At 42.8% G+C, this 22,177-nt stretch overlaps 1 protein-coding gene across 1 annotated transcript in view; it reads right to left on the bottom strand.

Annotated features, from left to right (window-relative positions):
* pard3ba (par-3 family cell polarity regulator beta a) overlaps positions 1-22,177 on the bottom strand; it is a 145,307-nt gene that overhangs the window by 28,986 nt on the left and 94,144 nt on the right. Inside the window, exons 20-21 of the mRNA XM_028571803.1 lie at positions 7,151-7,261; positions 6,381-6,644 (exon numbers count right to left, since the gene is read on the bottom strand). Of these exons, the coding sequence (XP_028427604.1) occupies positions 6,381-6,644; positions 7,151-7,261 (375 nt within the window). The remainder of the gene's footprint in view (positions 1-6,380; positions 6,645-7,150; positions 7,262-22,177) is intronic.

Genomic DNA, 22,177 nt, shown 5'->3' with positions numbered 1-22,177 from the left:
GTGGCGCTAATCTGTATGGTCTCCCAAAAAATGAAAACCGGAAATGACAGAACATCTCTCTAGACCTAGTAAACACAGATTTTGTGGTGATAGTAGTCAAGAAAGATCGCTGTAGTCATTACTCGCTGAACGGAAGAAAATACGACGGCTAGTAATAAGAAGATACTGGCGTTGTCAGCTCCGGTTTTCTCGTGCACTGATTCGCTAGTCAAGGGCTAGCACTCCACCAATCAGATTGGTCATTGAGTCCAACTTCCCACTGGCCGATTCAACATGTCAAATCAGCCAAAATGAACGCCGACGGCTCCTCCGACTGACGATGGCATGGAACACACCGAACAGACTCGGGTCACCAACCTCGCCAGACTGTCCGACGGCCGATAATCGGGTTGGTGTGTCAGCGCCTTTACACAGACTTCCGTGGCAGTATGTTGTCTCGCTGTTAATCTACACAAACTTAAGTTTGTGTGCTCTCATTGCAGGCGCTCAGGACACAAAACTCAATCCTGCTGCCATGAGGAGAGAACTTTCTAAGTTTCCGTGCTGCTATGAAACACACAGCCAAGATGCTTCTCCTTTATAAAGATGGATATCTGAGGAAGCATTCAGTCGTGCTTATTGTTACTTCTTTAGATTGGTATAATGGTTGGTTTCAACACACAGCTAATCAATACTAATCTCTGTACCCCCCCAAAAAAAGGGCTGCGCCCTGCAGACAACCTTGCTGTTAACATATTCATACATAATCTCTTGTATTCACTTCTTATTTCCTTTTTTATTACTCTTACCTACCCCTCTCCACACGCAAGCAAACAAACAAACAGACCTTCAGAGAATGCCCACACAGAGACAAGTTAAGATTTACTTTCTTTTTTTTCACGCCACCCCTCTTCCACCGAACCCATTAGCCAATCCCTGGGCACGTAATTAGGGCTGCCATTTTGATTGAGCGTGCGTGTCGCTCTCCCAATGAAACAACACTGTAATTATCTCATTATGCCGCGGCCTCCATCACTGACAACGCCAAATATTATCATATTAACAGCTGAAGACAGAGGCTGATTCCGGATAAAACATTAGAGAGGGGTGGGTGGGGGAGGGCTTTGACGTTTGAGTAGCAGTTTGATGGGTTGACAATTCAGCAGGCTGCTTTCCAAACAGTGACAGAGGCGGGAGAGAGGGATGTGTGTATGTGTCTGTATAAGCAGAAACATTTGTCCTGTTCTCTCTGTGTGTGTGTGTGTGTGTGTGTGTGTGTGTGTGTGTGTGTGTGTGCGTGTGTGTGTAGGGAGACAGGTAGTCTCCCCTGTTGTCATCAGCAGCTAATAACTGCTGCTGATTGCCTGTCTGCAAACCTGAGGCCAGTTGCATAAACACAACAGATCTCAGCTTTGGTGATATACCATTTTCTCAATAGAGCAGTTTGATGTGAGATCAAGAGCCAGCAGAGTCAGCTGGGCTTTAGGTTGTAGACAACCCCTCTGGTTAGCTAAATGTACTTGGGAGAGAACACCAAGGCAGATTGTAATAAAGCAGAATTAATGTTTATGCCAGATTGGGTTTGGAACCAGGGCTCTGTACTGATTTTCTGTCTTTTTCCTTACACAAATGTTTTTACATGTGCCGTACACAGGTCTAGTAAGTTCATAAGGGCATCAGTGTCTGAGAGGTAAATAGACACACAGCTAATCAATACATCAAGTCTTATTTTGCTTTATTAGCTCAACCACAGCAATAGCGCGGACGTGTTTTCCCTTCAAGTATCAAGTTTCATCCATATTTTAGAGTACCTGACTATGCAGGTTGATCTGAGAGCGAGCCAGGAGAAGAACTAGAGGAGGATGGAGACTGAAGGGAGAGAGGGAGAAGATAAGACACAGGTGCATGAAATGAAAGATGCATCAGAAGACAGAATGAGAGCAAAACCAAACAGATAGAAAAACACAGGGATGGGAAACGTGGAAAAGAGTGAAAGAAAGAGCAGGGGAACTGGAATGAGAACAAAACCGTCTGCTATATGAAAGCGTGCAGGAGAGTGTGTGTGAGAAAAGAAACTATCCCGTGGTGTTAGCCAGCGTGGGGGCCGACTAATTAGGAAGTGTGCAACGCCGCCGGCTGGTTTGGCGACTTCTTCTTGCTGCGGCCAGCTGATTTAAACACAACACACTGGGGGGAAAAAAGCTCAGGCAGGCAGCTTTTTCTTTGCTGCGTGCATGCTGGAGGTAAGCATACATCAAAGTGCGTGGTCAATGTTTGGTTTCCTGGTGTAGCATTGGGAATAGAGTCGGACAGAAACTCAGTGGAGCTTCAAACTGGAAGTGATGGGAAAACAAAGGTTTTTAGGTTTTATTCCCCCAGATAAAGAAATGCACCTTTTTTTATACTGTCTGAACTGCAGTCTGCAGTCTGTTCTCACTGGCATCTAATCTAACAGACACATTACTCACCATGTATCTGCATTCTGTTAAGTGCACAGCCATAAAAATGAAACTTGATTAACTCACAATCTAGCACTAGTTTCCAGCAACAGTCCGTTTCCTCCGTGTAAGTGACCATGGACAAAAGAAAAGCTGGAAGCGGCTTGAATGCAAAAAGAAAACATTTTAATTGCTAAGATAGAGCTCCAGTGAAAGACGCTTTAAAAGGGAATAGAAGACTAGAAGGACTTAATATGCTGTCTCCACTAATGATGTGTTGTGTTCAAGTGAACAACATATCCTTTCTGTTTGAGCTCTTCCTCAGGTAGGTGTTGCCTAACAACTAAATCCACAACAGAAAGCAAGAGAATGTATTTTCTGTGTGAGATACAGAAATAGTAAATTTCTGCGTCTGCCTTAATGGGAAGCCTCCTTATATAATTTCAGCTTTGCAGGCTGTTTGCTTCACATCTCGTCTCTCTACAGGGGAATAAAACGTGTCTTCAGTGTCACACTAAAATGGCCGGGAGAAAAAGGAAGCAGGGAAGACAACTAACACTATTCAGGACTTGTAACAGGAGCCAACAAATAGACATCCAAAAGACCCTGTAGCTTCTTTCGAAAAAATGTTGTGACAATTAGTCAAGCCTGTCGAAAGTGATTTGAGAATTGGACTTTGTCACGGTGTCAGGTAAACTTAGCGACATGTACTTCTCGTGCGTCGTGCCACTGCTTGAACCATGGCAGAAATCTGGTAGCGTGCTCTCTGATGTGTCATTTACTTGTCTTCGCTTACAAGCTCACCTTCAACTTACTTTTCTTAGCACAATGGTGCATTTTCACAACACACCTCTCTCATCCTTACATCTCTTCGCTTTGGCCTCTCTCGTTTTCTCACTCCTCTTTCATGTCATCTCCCGGTATCTTGCTCCAGCTACAAAGAGTGCCTTCTGGCTAATAAAATTTGACAAGCATAGCTAACCTTTTTTCTCCACAGGTCAGCCTCTAGCATAGCGCTAATCAAATGCGACGCCTATCACGGTACACACCTGCCATTGAAGGCCTAATGAAAATGTCCAACAGTAAATTAGGGAGACAGCGCTGGAGTCCACTGTTGAGGGCCTTGACAGGAGAGGATGGGAGGGGGGACTAACATGTCTCAGTTGGCAAAACTATGCAAACATAGTGGATGCAGAGGCATGCACATTTACCTTCAAACACATTTGGATAAAGCTATATTAGCATTAAGGATGTCCCATGTGTATAATGAGCACATTTCCACTCAGCATCATTAAAACTGTGTAATGTAAAAGATGAAAGAAACCAGATATGTTGTTCCCTTGGAAACAATAAAAAAATTGTGCATGCTACAACTGTCAAGGACTTCTTTGTGGGAAAATAAGGTACACTGGAATTGGAAAGTGAAATGTAGGCTTGTTTGCACTTCAACTTATATATACAGTACACACACACACACACACACACACACACACACACACACACACACACACACACAGTGGTATAAAACCATAGACTGTTAATACAGCCTATGTATAAAACGCACTGGACCACACACAGCATTGTTGCTAGGTTACACTTGGCTTCCTCGCAGACATATTACACGTGGGTGGCTGTGTGTGTGTCTATTTCTGACCGTGTGTGTATATATCTGTGTGTCTGTGGGAATAAAAAGGCGTGGTGGGTTCCAACCGCGTGTGTTTTAACAGATGTACCGACTTTGTGAATGAGCGACCAAGCCGCAGGTTGCGGAACAGGAATGGAAATAGCCGGCGATGAGGGGCCAATCAATGTGTGAGCGTGGATGCGTAATGTGAATGGGTGTGACCATGGAGTACATCTGAGGTCATCGGACATGGCCAGCTACGGTATTTAAAAATCTAAAATACCTTTTTGTGACGGCCACAATTTCGTTCCACTATTTGAGTTTCTAAAAATAACACGTCTTTCTTTCTTAGTCTCCGGAGACTCCCTCACATGCAGAGTTAACCAGCCAAAGTAAGGCTCCTCATCCATCATGCTAATGCTATCTAATATATATTGTAAGCAAAACAGGGAAGTGAGAATGGACACACCGAGAGTGTAAGAGACACAGCGACAGAGAGAAAGTGAGGGAGAAAGGGAGAAACCAGGCTGGTAATGAAGTACCCACCACTAGTGGATGAGAGCTAAAGTGGTCTAACAGATCTGTCAGGCTGCTAGACTGTGGCTAATTATCCCTCCTCCTCTTTTGTCTGCACCCTCTCCTCTGTCACTTCTTCCCTCTCGAATTTACTATGCCTATCTAACGCATTTTCTCGCTCTCTATTTTGGCTCCGTCTTTCTTCCCTCTTTCTCTACACTCCTTCACCCTGCTTCCTCTTTTCTCTCCGTCCCTCCATCTGTCACTTCTTTCCATTCCCATCTGTCTCCTTTCCATGTCCAACCCTGCTCTCTCGCTCTGTATCTTCTCCTTTTTTTCTGGATGAGATTGGGTGTCTGGGGCTTAGTCTTTGATTTGCAAGTCAATAGTAATTTCTGTCAGAGAGTTTAAGTTGAGGGAAGTTTTAATGTGGCCTGTATTATTTCATACGGGAAATGATAAATTTGCATTAGAATCCTCTCTGGATTTACTCTCTCTTTCTCTCTCACGTACAAAACTCGCTGCAAGCTAAACTCGGAGGTTTCAAAAAGTTGTGGTAATAATACATACTATCAGAGTAATGGCAACACTGATAAGCACCGTCTTTCTGCAAGCATTAACCACTTTACACTGAACACTGGGGGCTTCTCTTTTTTTTAACTCATGTTAAAAGCTAATTTTGTCATTATATTTGCCCGTAAAACCAAACCAGCACATTAACTGTAAATTCCAACTCTTAGCTTTAAGGGCGTTCACATCCGTACTAGGTTGACAGTGCAGCAAGACAATGATGTCATACATACAGACAAGGCAACCAAGGAGGTTTTTATGGCCAAACATAATGTTCTTGACTGGGCCAAGACTGTCCAACTGGGCATGTGTGGCAGTACAGGCCTGGCAGAGCATCAGCAGTGAAGAAGTGGCTGATGTCGGTCTGTTGAAGGCTTCAGAAAGTTATTAACAGCAAAGGATTTGCACTAAATATTACAAATGATTGAGTTTTGTCTGGTAAAATTAAGGGGCTAAGTCTAAAAACGACTGCATTTCCTTCACTGTAATGTGATGTGGATCCTAACACCCTTAAATTAAAGCTGAGTTAGCACTTCCAACCTTCATAGTCGTTCTTTTATTTCAAAATCAATGCACAACACATTACAAATATGTAACGGTCCTAGCCCTTTCTAACTTCACGGTGTACACACTTATACACATTATTCATCATATGGTTTCCATGAGCACCTCGAGTTATTACGGACTTATTTATATATGTATCAAGAGCTGGCCACTGGTGATTGCATCTGCCGAGGATATACTATTTATACTCTACAACATTTATATCCTATAGTTTGGCTGGGACTCCTGCCTGAGCCTTTAGTAAATTCTTAAAAGGAAAGAAAAACATTCATATTTCTCCATATTTTATGCTTGGCTGTAAAACTGCCCGCAAACAAACTTTTTGTACATATCACCATGCATACAGAGCAATACCTGCCAGTTCTTGCTATGAATATTGTGAAGAAACTGAATTATCAAGGTTTTGTCTTCAGAGATTTAAACGATTAACAGAAGAGTTAGATAAATCATGCATGGCGGTACTGTGTAAATGTGTGTGGGTGCATTTTCCAGCTTGGCAGCGCATGAATGCAGAAATGTCCAAATATTTCAGTCCTGCCGGTCAAGCCATGGTCTGTGGCCACGTGCGTACCACACAACTTTGTGTATCTACCCAGAACTGCAGATGCGAATGCTACACACACATTGAAAAACAAACACTTATGCATTACAACCGGAAGGAGTTGGGTCCTCGTTAGTACAGAAAGTACCTGTCTGCCTGGGTTTGATGCTGGTTCTGTAGAGCAGGCGGCGGTCTGGACTTGTTAACCTTGGCGTAGAGCCCATCCAGCTCCTCGGAAGAGGCCTGAAGCGGGTTTGACAGCGCTGCAGGGGAGGGCGTTCGACTGATGAACGACTGGGGCGAGGGCGGCTGTCGGAAGTTGTTGATGCGGGCGTAGTTGGGGTCGCTGTCGTCATCTTCTACGTCGGGGGTGATGTTGCCCGAGTGGATCTCGGCGTAACGCGGATTGTAGCTGTCGGAGAGGAGGGGAGGAGGCAGTTACACATGGGAACGATACAAATACATGCGTTCTTCTTCTTCTTTAGGTTCATTTTTTCAGAAAGGTTTAGTTTTAGTCTTTATATATATATATATATATACAGTTTTTTTATTGCAATGTCACGAGAGTTGACGGAAATTCACGCTGTCTCCTTTTTTTTCCCCAGTGGTGATATAGTTTGTATTATAGCTAAAAAACTAAAACTGAAATTTTTTACGTTCATTTTTATTTATTTTTATACTAGCAATATAGTTTTAAGTTTAGTTTTTCTTTGAATGTTTTAGTTTTTATTTAGTTTCAGTTTACTAAAAATATTGCTCACTGCTTATTTTCATTTTGGTTTAACTATATTAACCCTGACAACAACTGAACTTTCTTGCTCTTTCAGCACTTTCCTGTGTTGTAAAACCCTCTCCTTTGACATCCTAAACTGTGAAAAACCAAGACATACACGTATTCTACCCAGGTCGGATTCATACCTGTCTTTTTGGTCAGGAATCCTGCCCAGCTCCTCTTCACTTAGGGCCTCCAGTTTGCTTTTGGAGGCTTTGGCAGCATCTTTGCTCTTGTCGTCTTTCTTCTTACCAAACCTGGACAACACAAAAAAAGGGACACAGATGCAACAAGGTAAGTTTTAAATGACCTGAAGGATTCTGTCATAAGGGAATTGTGCATTGCGGTTGTGCCCATGCAACTTCCTTTCCCATCTTTATGATCTTAAAACCTTTGCCAACAGTGCTTTTATTTTGGGAGTACAGTTTATGCGCTCTAATAATGTTTTTGGAGACTTTTATGATGAAACAATAAACTTCACTCAGGCAACAGGGCTTACACCAGTTGATGAAAGAGGCACACACACACACACACACACACACACACACACACACACACACACACACACACACACACACACACCACCTTGCATCACATTTCCAACTGATGATACACTCATGCACATTGTTATGCAAACACATTCTTACTCATGTGCGTTTCATTAGTGGCTTTGCCTGAAAAAAAAGACTGCTTAATGATAGATATGGTTATAAAGTCACAGCAGGCACTGGCAATCCAGTGTGTGTGTGTGTGTGTGTGTGTGTGTGTGTGTGTACACATGAAAAAAGGGAATAGTTGTCACGTAGCATATGGAGCATGAATATTTTAACATTTTGTCCAATAAAATAGCAGCTACACCACAGTGTGCTATGTTTTTCTTATCAACTTTGCCATAACGGCCATCATCATCATTATCATTCTGGAGCTCTTATTCTCTCATTTTAAAGACAAAATGTACTTGTCACCTCTGCTCGAGTTATAATGAAGCTCTGCTTCACACTTTAGATAAATTAACCAAGCCTTTCCCTCTAATGTTTCATATTCTTCTATCTCTGCTTCACATCATCTTTCTCACCCTCTCTCATCTCCTTTCTCACTAAGCTCCCTCTCTCTGTCTCTCGCCTCCTCCGTCTCACCCACCAACCTACTTCTTTTTTTTCCTCTCGCCCTCTCCTTCCCTTTAGAGCTCCTGCTGAGCCAATCTAATGTCTGTGTTTATCTCATTAACAGCAAGGCACTTATCATTACTGCTACAGGCAGATACGTGGCCTGAATGGTAACCTGCTGGCCTGGCCAAGAGCAGCGTGCGGCATCACAGTCGCAGTGAAACCTGGACAGGGATGCCACGTTGGCCATTCACCATCCTGCGAAGCAATTAGTGTTGTTTTGAGCTAATCTACTCACTTCACTTTTACCTGCGTGTTTTACCACTGCCAGCAGCACGCCAGACATTCACATTGCTTATGTTTTGCTGTGAAGAAGGCGCAAAGAGGTGACCAATCTTCTTTTTATACAGTGAACGGTCACTTTATGTTTGTATGTCCTATATTTAGGAGGCCCCACGTAAGCATTCTACACGCTCACTTTCACTCAAAGCTCTTAAACATTCATGTAAAGACATGTGCTTGATTGACATGTCAGTTGTGTTGCACCTGTTAGGGTGACCCTACTTCTGTATGACGCTCAACAAAACACCCACATTAAATGTCTTCTACACCACAGTACCCTTCTCGCCAGAATTATTTTTGATCACATTCACATCCCTGCTACAATACCGTGACTACTTCTTCAGTCTGTATGATGCTTACAGTGTGTTCTGATAATTTAAAGTGGCACTTCAGACAATTAGTATTGCTCTGCTATAAAGTTGGGGAACTCGTGAGAGACATAAGAAAAAAAGAAAAAAGATCCTGTGATATCCCAATTTTATGCCCCCTAGTCTTCCTACAGTACACTTCCCAGAATGCACGCCAATACTGTATTTTTTCAGACTTGACATAGCTCCTCTATGCCACAGAACACAATATACAAGTACACAATCACATGCTGAGTAGTACTAACTTCAAGTGATCTTCAAGGGCAAAATAGGCAAAACTGGCGTCCATTATTGCAACATCCCTGTTTAATCTTCATTTTGTCATCAGGTGACTGGTACTAAGCTGTAATGTCTTTCTGCCTCACTTCCTTGGGATCACTTGCCTCAGAAACAGTGTGGGTGCTGCCGCAGCGTCTTTTTTCCCCCTGCACATTCTTTTTTCTTTCTTGGAACTATTTTAATTTTCTAAGCACTCCCACATTATGCAGGAGCCAAAAGCAGACTGCCAATTACCTCAGTGATATAGCATACAGAATTCAGTATTGTATACAAAGAAATATCAGCACCATTCATCTTAGTATGCATCAATAGACATATAATTATATTACACGTAAATATATGATTAACCGAAATCCCAGGTTTATCTGGCTGCAGCACGCACACGCACACACACACACACACACAGCACCTTAATCAACATTCAAAGGGGGCAGAGTTGTCCACAGTTGGACCCATCATTATATCTGCATTAATTAGGAAAGCCTCTTGTTTTCACTGCATTGTCTAGGAAGAAGATGGAAGGAAAGAGGGTGGGGAGAGTGGGGGACAACTCCCAATTACAGACATGTACCTGCCATGAGGGAGGTGGTTATCCCCCACTATCCCATTACCTAATCCCTTCTTCATCGGCAAAACTCCCAGCTTTTCCCACTGCGGTGAGCCAACTGTTTGTTAACAATGTCTCATTGCTTTCCTTTTTTCTCTCCTGGTCTATTCTATTTTTCAATGCTTGCTCTCTGTTCTTTTTTTCATTTTTTAATTCTGTCTTTTCTGCTCTGTCACTCTATCAGAAATCTGACAGTTAATTTCCTGTATAGTGCTCAACTTCTACTGGATAAAAAATAAATAAATGACAGAACTCTACTGTATGCAGAAGTGGAGGAGAGGAGAGCAAATACACCCCCCCGCCCTTTCCCCACACCCCCACACACACACTCACCTACAGACAGCTAAGTAACTCACACCCATAAGCCACAATCTGGAAACCAATATATTGCTCACAAACGCAGGTAAGCAGCCACACACACTCAAGCTGACAGCAATATACATCAACACAGGCAACACACATACACACAGCAACTCTGTAGGGAACTGCAAACACTCTTATGGAGTAGGACATCTCATTAACTTAGCATTATCTACCTATACAACCACTCCATCAAACTCTCATTAGGAGGAGGTAGGGGGTCCGGGGGAGTCAGGCTGCTCTGGTGTCCCATTTAATACACTCCCCACTGTCACAGGAGCTACTGGGAACCATTATTAGTGTGTCGCTGTCATCATTAGCCCGCCGACTCCTGCCGTTGCCACGCCGTCACCTCCGCGAGCCCGGCATCCTGAGAGGAGACGACGCTGGACTGTTCAGTTTGCATTGAACTCTGGGTAAGAGTTCCTGCTGGTATATTTGCCACTATGCATAAAGTATATTGGGGATATATTATTTATAGCTCCTTTTTGAAGAATAATTAAAATTCACAAGGAAATGCAAAAAAAAAAGCATGATTTTTCCATTGAATAATCATACAATCAGGCGCGGATTAATGCACAGGCTTTTGAGGCTGCAGCCTAGGGGCCCCACGTGTGCAGGGGCCCCGGATTAGCCAGACAATTTATTATTATTTTGAATTTACTTCAGCGCGAAAAAAAAAAGACCCTAATTGGCCCATAAGAAACATTTATTTTTTAATTGGCCCATTGTTTTTTCAATTGACTCTGGGCTGGCCAAAAAACACTTTAGTCAAAAATATCACATAGACTTATTTTTTTCCATACACCCCCTACTTTCAAATTGAAATGGACTAGTCCATAACGGTCTTGCGAAAAGATAAACACAGTGACAGGAGAGCTGGGAAGTACACAAACAGAGACGAAGCAAGATGAGTCTAAAAAAAGAAAAAAGACGCCGATAAGTATTTGGCAAGGCTGCCAAAGATGACAAACTTTTTTTACGACTACTGTTGGGGATACAGACATGAAGAACAACAGTCCAAAGCGATGAATATGCCGCTACAGCAGCAGCTAGCTGTGAAGTGGCGCTAGGTGAGGATAACGTTAACCAAGACAATGAAGAGGACAACATATCTTTAAACAGCACCCTCTTTGGGATTTCTGCCTGCATGCAGTTTTGGGTGTGCATCTGCCAGGCTAGAACAGTGATAGAGATCATGGAGAAGAAACGCAAAGGAGGTGCTGAGAAGCTGCGTGAGAAAAAAAACGCTGCCAAATGTGTCAAATGGACAGACATGTTTTGGCCAGTAGCAGGACCTCCATCAGCTCCCGTGGCCGATGATAGTGGTGCTGGTGTCGGCTACAGTGACATGCACAGTGAGGAGCAGACTCAGGAGGAGAGGGACAGAGATGAGGGAGTGAGGCTACAACCGGCTGCGGTAAACACAACTCCCCTTAAAACACTTAACCCCTTGATAAAACTGAGTGGTGGACAAACTGTTGATGATAACACTACAACAATAAAAGAAATAGGCATGCTATACTGTATCATTGCATTAGTTTGGCTACGTGCGCGGGTATCTGAGTCTTGACTGATCATTTTCTCACCGTTTTATTATTATTAGGCTATATTAGCCTAACTTTCATTCAACAAAGTAGCCTACATCTTAATAATAAGCAAAACACCACCTTAAGGTTCATCAAACCTTAAGCTTGTGCTTGTGCATTTGTGTCCTTAAAGAAGCCTGGTTAAACGTTGCACATCATGCAAGCTTTCTTAATGAGAATTGTAGCTTTTCTATCTGCATTGGTAGACAAAAACTCATGCTAGACCTCTTGAAATTAAAGCACAGGGCCTCTTCAGTCGTGAAATTAAAATATATATATATATATATATATATATATATATATATATATAGTTTTATGATTCATGAGGAGTATACAGTTTTATTATATTAATAAATGGCACTTTTTTGTATTTAATGTGTCAACTCTCAATGATTCTTGCTTACTTGCGTTAATAGTTTTAAGGAGTAGTTGCTATACACATTCAGGGGAGAGCAAGGACGGGGGGTATTTGTGATCTTCTGTGGTGTGGTCTGGGCCAAAATACCAGGGCCAATTTTTGGTCCCAGTCCATCCCTGCTACTACCTATAGCTCGGATCCTGCATGTGAACTCTAAAAAAAAAATTCTAAAGGCGTGATGATTATGCAACAATATGTAGCCTACATGTTGTGCAGCGGTTTCATTATTGTTGTTAATAACAGTGTTATGTGCTGCTGCTGCTGTTTTTTTATTTTTATTTTATTCACAGTTTAGTGTATTGCACAGTGGTTTGTGTCTCAGTAATGATCAGTGGTAGAATGTAACTAAATACATGTACTCTAGTACTGTACTTGAGTCCAAATGTTGAGGTACTTGAGTCTTTTCTTTTCATGCCACTTTCTACTTCTACTCCGCTACATTTCAGAGAGAAATATTGTACTTTTTACTCCACTACATTGATCCGGTATAGCTTTAGTTACTAGTTACTTTAGTTACTCCACTACAATGATCTGTTACAGCTTTAGTTACTAGTTACGTTAGTTACTCCACTACATTGATCTGGTACAGCTTTTGTTACTAGTTACGTTAGTTACTCCACTACATTCATCTGTTACAGCTTTAGTTACTAGTTACGTTACTCCACTACATTCATCTGTTACAGCTTTAGTTACTATTTACGTTAGTTACTCCACTACATTCATCTGTTACAGCTTTAGGTACTAGTTACTTTAGTTACTCCACTACATTCATCTGTTACAGCTTTAGTTACTAGTTACTTTACACATTAAGATTTCTGCACACAAAACATGTAATTTATAAAATGCAATGTTTGATTCTAAACTAAACTAGCCAACAATATAATGGCCTACAAGTCAGCTGAGATGAATAGACCATTAAACACTAGTTGATTGACAGTACGGTTTGTTTAAGAAATATGAGGATTTTTCGACATTCAGTACTTTCACTTTTAATATTTCAAGTACATTTTCCTGATGATACTTACATACTTTTACTTAAGTAACATTTTCAATGCAGGACAGTATGGTATTAGTACTTTTACTGAAGTAAAAGATCTGAATACTTCTTCCACCACTGGTAGTGATGTTGTGATTTTGCCTCAGTAAAACCAGGTGTTCTGCACTGCTGCAGATGCTGTAGCCTACCTGTTGGTTTATAAAGCTAAAAGTGATTACCAGCTTGCTGTTGAACTGTGAATCCAGGGAATTCTGCTGCTTTGCTCTTTAGTTACATTTTCATTGTAATTGTTTTGGTGCTGTGGTGGCAGAGGATAATATCTGGTATTCTTTCCACTTACATCTCTGTTGATGTTAGTTTTATGATGTAGTTTTCTCATTTTACCTATGTGGTGTGGTGGTAGTTGGCGTGTGTGTGTGTGTGTGTGTGTGTGTGTGTGTGTGTGTGTGTGTGTGTGTGTGTGTGTCAGTTAAAATTATTATTATTTGCATGTGGACCATGTATGGCACTAAATACATTTTTCCAGTAAAGCACAATGATTATGGGGGGGCCTCACACAAAGAGCAGCCTAGGGGCTCCTGACCACCTTAATCCGCCCCTGCATACAATTATAATATGTATAATGTTGCTGTCATCCATTTTTGAAGAAAGCTGTTGAAACTAATTTGTTCATCTACTTCTTAAAGAGCCGATGGTCATTACTCTACTTCTTCTTTTCATTTGCCTGAGTCCCATTTGAAAAACGGAAGTCAGCCATTATAGACGACGACTACGGCACTTTACAAAATCAACCCCCGGATTTGGACAGCCAGCCAGTCGCACCGGAAACTCGCAAAGCAAACGGCTGGTTAGAAACTGGACTGCCCGTAATTACTACAGTTACTGTCATTCTCATTAATGTAGAAGAGGCGGAGATGTGGGGGCCGTTGTGCATGCGCTCAGTTAGCCATGCTCTAATGAGGCTTTATATGTAACATGGAGATCACAGCTAGCCAGTGTGCTCATGTCACCAACCTGACCTGTGCAATTAGCCTTCCAGGGAGGGAGGAAGAGCTCCCTTTATTAGACTAACTTAACTATTACACATCATTTTCTTAAACGGATTTCTGCAGCCACAAACTAGACATTTCCTCTCTGCAGACTGAACAGCGTGACGGCGGCCTTTTCTCTATAAATCTTTCAAGAAATCGTCTCTTTGCTTCCGCTCTCAGCATTAGGAGTGCTCTGCTTTCTGCAACTGTGACAACAACTCTGACGGTGTGCAGTGTGAGTTGAGTGTGTGTAGTCTTAATAAGCTTTCCTATCTGGTACAGTAGGGAGTCAGTGGGTGGTTGGGTTGGTTATCGCCAAGCATAACGAGGGACGTGAGAACGCTGTGTGGCACTGTGTGTGTGTGTGTGTAAAAAAAATGTTTTTAGGAAGAGGATTTAATTGACGTGTGTGTATGTGTGAAACACATATGTGAGCTCACATGCTCGCAGACTTGATGAAACTTGTGTGAACACCTTGCCATACAGTGTTTGAGGTGAGCCGCACACACACACACACACACACACACACACACACACACACACACACGTGCTAAAGTGCGACACAAGTGAAACACACCACGCCACAGCAGAGGGGTTCAAAGAAGCTGGTTTAGCAGCCTTCTGTGAAAAGAGAGGAAAGGAGAAGAGGACGGAGCAAGGAAGATAGAAAACTACAGAAGAAGAGAAAGGAAGTAAAATATACAAGACTAGTAATCTGTATTTGTAGACTACGGTGCAGAAAACAGGTGGAAACAAAGTGCTGAGAAAACAGATAATGATTAAGTATTGAAAATAAGTAAACTAAAGTCAAATCAAGTAAAAGAAAAAACAAAAACAAACAAGTAAAAGCTATCCGTGAAAATGTGCTTTTAGAAGGAATTGAAGAGATGATTTAGCCAGACTCACTTCATTGGGCAGGTCGTTCCAGAGCCTTGGGGCTCTGACTGCAAAAACTCTGAAAGTCCCCTCTTGTTTAGGCCGGGACTCTAAAACAGCCAAAAGACCTCTGGCCGAACATCTCCTAAGCTACATACAGTCTCATATGGAAGAAAAACTTAGAAGAAGTAAAGGTCAGGCTATGAAGAGCCTTAAAAATAATGAGTAGATCTTAAAAATTTATCCTAAATCCTACTGGAAGGCTGAAACAGTTGTGATGTGGTTAGGCATTTTAGTTTCGGTTACAGCGCTGATATACTTGCTTTTCAACTCCGTGTTCATGGGTACTCCTGTAGCTTCTTCTGCCATGATCTCAACATTAACCCTTATAGTAACCTCCCTGAGGAGATATAAGCATGCAAGGGAGTCTAAAATTTGACATGTATTTTATTTAAAAAAAACACAATTTTTTTTTCAATGTGTTAAAAAACAGATTGGGCAAGCCTCATATGGTATGCTGCTCGAAACTTAAATCACTATCAGACAGAACACCCAAGACTTCTTGCAACATGCTTTATGTGTTCTCAGGAAAAAGAAGAAGGCGGCAAATAGCTAGTGAGCAAGTGAGAAAACTGGCCAAATATCCTATTTGTCTTGGAGAATGAATGAAAGTAAGATACAGAAGCAAAAAGCAGCAGAGTGGGCGAGAGAGAGAGAGAGAGAGAGAGAGAAAAGAAAGCAAGAGAAAGGCTGAAAAAGAAGAAAAGTAGGTAAGAAAAAAGGAATTAAATGAGCAAGCCAGAAAAAAGTGTAAGCGGGCTAAATAGCCGATCTGCCTTTGAGAATAAACGAGAGACACTAAGAATAAGAAGAAAGAGAGGAAGAAAAAAAGAAGTGAGAGAAAAGAAGAGAGATGGATGGGTGAGCCAAAGCTCCCGTGAAAGTGCAGCTCAGCTGGGGAGGAATAAGAAGCTTAGGAATATATAGAAGCAATGCAGCTGCGTTCAGAGGCACAGGGAGAACAGTTAATCAGCCAAGCAGAAATGTTATCGCAGTAATTAGATTGCTCTGTATGTATTTGGAGAGGAGTGCACATATCTCAGTGGAGTTTGCAGGAAAGAGAGAAAAGGGGGAGACGGATAGATGGAGGGCGAAAGAGAAACAAACCGAGGAGCAGAGAGAAACGGGAGACACAGAAAGAGAGAGAGAGATTAACACTATAGAGAGCTGTGATGTAACACGGAGCCTCCTTCTCCTGTTCTGGCAACGCGGCGCTGCTTCACGGTGAGACTAGTCGGAAAATATTTCCCGGGCTTGAAATAGACAGAATGACATTGGCGGCAACAAATAGACAAACAAGCGCTCTTTAAAATTGGTGTGGTTTCCTGGTGGAACTGAGGATCAGGCTACAAGTAGACGGTCACCCAACAACAAGGTCAAGCCAGGCCACTGAAAGCCCTCTCGTGATTGACAGCACCATCAGCCAATCCTGGCCACTCTGCACAAAGCCCCAACTCTGTTCAATAATAAAAACAGCCAGCAGGTCCCGAGTTTTCCCCACTGGGCATAATTAAATCTATTTATCTGCTTTCTTCTCCATATGCCCTGCGCCGCATACCAGCAATTTGGCCCAAAATACACTTCCATTAATGACCTTAGCAGCAATAGGAATAAAAAAAAAAAAAGTGTGAGAGCTAAAACTGCAGCTCAAAAAGATCCACCCGATGCTAATCGCAGTTGAAAAAGCTTCACTAAGAATGTATTAATAATGTAGGGAGGGAGATGCGAGTGGAGGATTCATCTGTTAGTTCTTATTTTGATATCTAATTCTTGCAGCCGTGTTAACTCAGGCACACGGGTGCATGAGAAGATTCGCAATACCTTTACCCAGAAGCATAGGCACATCTAAAATGGTCAGAAGGGGAGGAACCTTTTTAATTTCTTTTGTAAATGACACTAATTTACACCTGGAGGAGGCAAGATGGAGGCAGACAGACAGGTATAAAGACACAGCAGGTTGTTCTCAGGGGAACAGAATGCAGATATGGGAAGCTCTTTTTAATCAACGCCTGGCCAGTCCCCCGAGTACTGATACTGAGAGAAAGGTGGAGGGAAGAGAGGGAAAAGGGAGGTGGAAAGGATGTGCCAAGAAAGGAGGGAGTAGGGAAGGACACAGGGAAAGGAAGGAAATAAAAAGAAGAGACAAAGAGAAGGAGGCAGGAAGAAAGAAGGAAGGAGAAAAGAGGGACAGGAAAAGGGAGGGATGAGGACTTGAGGTGAAAGGAGAGATACACGCAAATGTGGGGATGCATGATAGACAACAGAAAAGCTAAGAGGGAAAAGGGTAGTAAAAAAGGGAAGAGGGGAGGGAGGATAAAGAGAAAGGGAGGATGATTGAGATCAAGGAATGGAGGAGGTACAGAGACATAAATAAGGGAAAGAAAGGTAAGGAAAAGGAAACAAATAGTGAGAAAAAAGAGAGATAGGGAAAGAAAACCAAGAGTGGAGCAGGGCGGAAAGCAAAGGATAGGAGAGAGAGTGGATGGGGAGGGAGCGTTTTTTGCTCAGTTGCTGGAGTGCTGTGCCGTCCATGGGCCGCCTGGTGAAATATGGGCTTCCCTTTAATTGTTTGCATTCTGATTCGTGTCATATTTTAGCAATTCCACACAAAAATCACGCTTGCCACCGGCAATTTGTCTTGACTCTTCTCTTCCCTCCCCACTTCTGTCAGCGAAGGCCATTAATATTTAACGAGACCAAGGGGCTCCGCGCTTCTTTCCCACACCCTGCCATTGTGGAGGTTGGTTTGGTTATGTAGTCTGTGTGTGAGTATATATATATATACAAAAAAAAGTGCATACATGCATTTCAATTAATGTTCAATAGTTTAGAATTAAGCACAAGATTGGGGTTTTAATGTGAGTGAACACATGTTTTAATAGCCTTAGCTGCAGAGTGTTGGCAATGCTGAAAAAGCTGTGAACTCTGTGATGCTTTTTCAAAATTGTTAACATTTTCCCAGCTGGAGGCTGGGGGAAAGGCTAGGTCACCGTGACTCCAGATGACAGCCATTGGCAGACTGGGAAAGGTTAGACTCTTGGCTCCTCGGGCCCTCCGCACATCCTCAGACAAGAAACACTTAACCTTCTCCGTCTGGAAAAGCAGAGGTCACGCTCTGTGCGTGTTTTAGTGGTAGGTGCGTGAGGAGGCAAGGAAAAACACGAGTACAGAGGGAGGCGGTGTGTGCGTTCTTGCATGTGCGTGTCATTAGCAGACATTAAATGACAGAGGAAGTCCATCCATCACTCATGGCATGAAGATGACTCTATAGGACATAACCGCCATTGGAGGTGTAATCGCTTCCTGGCGCCCCATGCTTTGAGCGCATGTGTGTGCGCATGGGGTACGTCAGATTGAATGCTAATTGGTCATGTCCTGTTTCCTGTGGCCACATGAATACCTTTAATTGGCCGGTGAGTGATGGGCAGTCGGCTGCCGAAATGCCGCTGAGCTGTCTGGCCGATACGAATGTGTCTGCACTTCAAAGCGTCCCTCCCTCGGGGTCAATTCAAATGTCATAACTCGATAGGAATTGATGGATCGTGAAACTGATCAACACAAATGGAAGTCTCAGCTCACCATCTCGTTTGACAATTACCTTATGGGCAATAATTCACCACACAAATGTGGGTATCATGTTCCTCAGTTGGATGAGTCACAGACGTAACCGGTAGAAATAAAACATTTCATTTCCAAATGAGATCTCTGCCATTTGAAAAATGTGACAGCTACTGGCAAAACTCTAGAGCACATTAGCGAGTGATTAGCTTTCTGAAGATTGCTCCTTACATAATAGAAGATTTAAATCAGTATTGTAAGCATTAGGCAAACTGATATATAATAGATAATGTGGCTGATTAAAGAAGTTAGACAAGAGAGTGTATAATTAAAGAGTATAGTTCCCAAAACTTCCTGGGAAGAAGGAGGTAAACAAGTTGTTTGAAGCCCATGAATAAAGCAATTAATTCTTCAACTGCTCCAGTGGAGCCACGTCACGGTCAAACTGCAGAAGAGTGAGTCGGCATCCCTGCCTTACCCCTCCTCTCCCTTGCCTGCAGTAAATAAGAGACAGCTCTGAGCCAAACAGTGTGGCTGAAGAAGAGGAAAGGGAGGAAGGTGTAGCCAGGGCATGAAAGACAACAAACATAAAAGCCTTTCGTGTGAGAAGGTGTGAGTGATGTAGAGAGCGACAAAAGACGGGGGAGAGCGAGAGAGAGAGAGGGAGGGGTGGGAAGGCCTGTTGTGACTGCCCCTTTATCAGCTGATATATATGCATGAGGATTTCCTCATCATCTCCACTGTCAATTCCCCAACCCTCTGTTATTTGACTGACAGCTCACATCAACACCAATAAGCCCGCACATCATTTCAGGAAAGCTGCCCATCGCGCTGGATGGAGGGTAGAAACAGAGGGAAAAAAGTTAATTTGTTTTTTCCGGCGGCTGCCGATGGTGATAGCGCCCGTGTCTGTTTGCCACCATGGCAAAGTTGTAAATTAGAATTATGCCTCAATAGAGGGTATAGGAAGCTGCTTCTGCTTTGTGAAAAAGCTCATTTTCAACGACTGGAAAAAATACTTGGCAGCTTTTTTATATTAAGGGCGGCGGGAGTCTCGCAGAGAGCAAATTGTGCACGAATCAGAATTATGAAAAGGAAGAAAGAAATAGCTGTTATTGTAAGACTGCTTTCGCTATATGAAGGGTGATTCACTGCTTGCTGTGTGTTTCGTGGGGTTGAGAGGTCTGGTGGGAAAACTGCATTAGGAATTGTAATGGCAGATAAGCTTGAGAGCCATAGGGCTTCAAAAAAACAAGGACTGACTTGAGTAAGAAAAATGTACAAACACAAAGAACATAGGATTCACACGGTGTATTTAATGTATATTCACACAGATAACCAGCTCTCGGTTCCTCTATTCGCAGGTTAAAGCCAAGAGCAGATAAGAGAGGTGACATTAACCCTCGGTGGGATTTGCATGATTGCTGTCTCCGTTTCAATCATTCCAACCTCTGGCCAACATACACAACATGTACGAGTGTGTGACTATAGTCTGCAAGGCTCTTCCTTCCCTAGGAAGATGTATTTAAGGCAGCCCTGATTAGTGTGCCTCGGCAGTGTGCACCGTACATGTCAAGTGTTGTAATGAAAGTGATTTGTGGCTTTCATATATGTTATTTATGGAAATATAAAGAGATGAATAGAGAAGAAGTGAGAGTGAGCGATAATGCTTTTCCACAGAGAGAGAGATTTGTCCTGTGTGCAAAATGAATGGCCTTATGCATATTTTACAAAAGAGAATACTAACATTAATAAATACTCCCTTGAAGCGTCCACTCCATATTCCATTTCAGCGCAGCTAACAGCCCTTAAATGCCAGATGAGATGGTGGATCAAAGAAATCCACCTGCAGCGCATTAACCAACGGTGGGATTAGGTAATGCACCTCCAATTTACCCCTATCACAGCTTAGAGTCACTGCTAAGACACCCACACAAACATGTCAGAAGGATTTTGGTATGCCTACCAACACGTTTGACAACCAGGGCCCATTCAAATAGTGGTCTACCTCTATCCTTCCTTTGCTGGTCTTATGTGTTTAAAGTCACACTCTGTGAAGATCTGTTTCTGTACTCCGTATTGCCAACAAAACAGTGCTGAGTGCTACAGCCAGCTAAAGCTTTTACATTTGCAGTTATAAACACTACCACTCTTTTTCTGGGATGTTCTCTGACGCACAGCAAACTTTGGTTTGTTTAGAATAAGCAGGACAATAACTGGGTAATTATAAAAAAAAAAAAAAAAAAAGCACCACAGACGACAGATACTTCACAAAGACAAAGCCTTGTGCTTGTTTAATTGGCAGGAGGTCTCTGGGACCTCACAGAGCTCATATTAGCACATTTAATCATAGATAATCACAAACTTGTGTGAATTCAAGTGGGACTTGAGAGCTCATTTTGTCTAATGTAGCCTGGTTAAATCAATAGTTCAGTCAAGGAAACAGAGAGATGACTTTGGAAAGAAACACTCAAGTATAGAGCAAAGAGATGACAAGAAAGATGGCACAGGGAAGTTACAAAGGACACAAGGAAAAAGGCAAGGTCGGGAAGGAAGGAGGTAAAGGAGGGCTCGTCATGGAAGGGAGCAAGGGCTTAAGGAAAGGGAATGAGGAGTGCTCAATGACAGCAGTAATCCATCAGAAATCATCTTGCCGTTTGACAACAGGCCTTTGATTCTGTAGAGTACAGCCCACCACTGCACATCCTGCTGCTCTGCGATAGGATAAGAGCGGAACGGACGGCGCTAATTGGCTTGCATCCCTGTCGGATTTCTTCAGCGCCGCAAACAGAGAAGTGTGGGGGAGAAGAGGATATATCATGTTGTATGTGGATTTGTAAACAACGGATCAAAACGCCAGGCTTTCATGTCCCTTAAATTGTCGGAGGGGCGCTGTCACAGCGGGACCTTTGCTGATAGCGACAGCTCAACATTGATCCTGACTGACTGAGCGAGTGAGTGAGTGACGGGATGTGGAGACAGACGGGATGTGTCAGTGCCCAGCAGGGCTGGTGGGGCAGTTGAGCAACGACACAGCCGGTGATTGGTTGACACCCACTCAAGATGCAAATGGAGTCACATGCAGAACGTGCAAATACACACAGCCTTCGCCATTCAGCGGAATGTCACTTGGGAGCGACGCTCGCTTGATGACACGAGATGATGTTAGTCACAAGCTTTATCCTTCAAACCCTGACCTCCTGATTTAGTCATGTTGGATCAAACCATAATATGTCTAATCCTCACACAAAAACAAGTATGAGCTCAAGCATAAGCCGTGCACACGAGAACTGATGCCACGAACAACTTCCCAAAGATGAGAAACTTGTGAAAATATGTGGTATAGACTAGAGCACATGGAACCCTAGCCTTTACTTTCTGAAAAAATATTGCTGGCAAAGGTTTTTATTCAAATAAGAAAGTGGAATGTAAATATCCTTGTTTGATGAAGACATCTGAAACCCCTGACCAGGTTGTCCTCTTTGTTCTACAGGAGTGTGCAGATGTGAGAGAAAACAGCAGTGCAGGCTGAGATCCAGTGTTAGTCTTTCTGCGGCCTGTCAGTGGCGCAGCCCCCGAGGC

This window comes from Perca flavescens, chromosome 24, assembly GCF_004354835.1.
Source record: "Perca flavescens isolate YP-PL-M2 chromosome 24, PFLA_1.0, whole genome shotgun sequence".
Taxonomy (NCBI): Eukaryota; Metazoa; Chordata; class Actinopteri; order Perciformes; family Percidae; genus Perca; species Perca flavescens.
The sequence above is the reverse complement of the archived record's forward strand: the minus strand, read 5'-3'. Positions and strand labels throughout refer to the sequence as shown.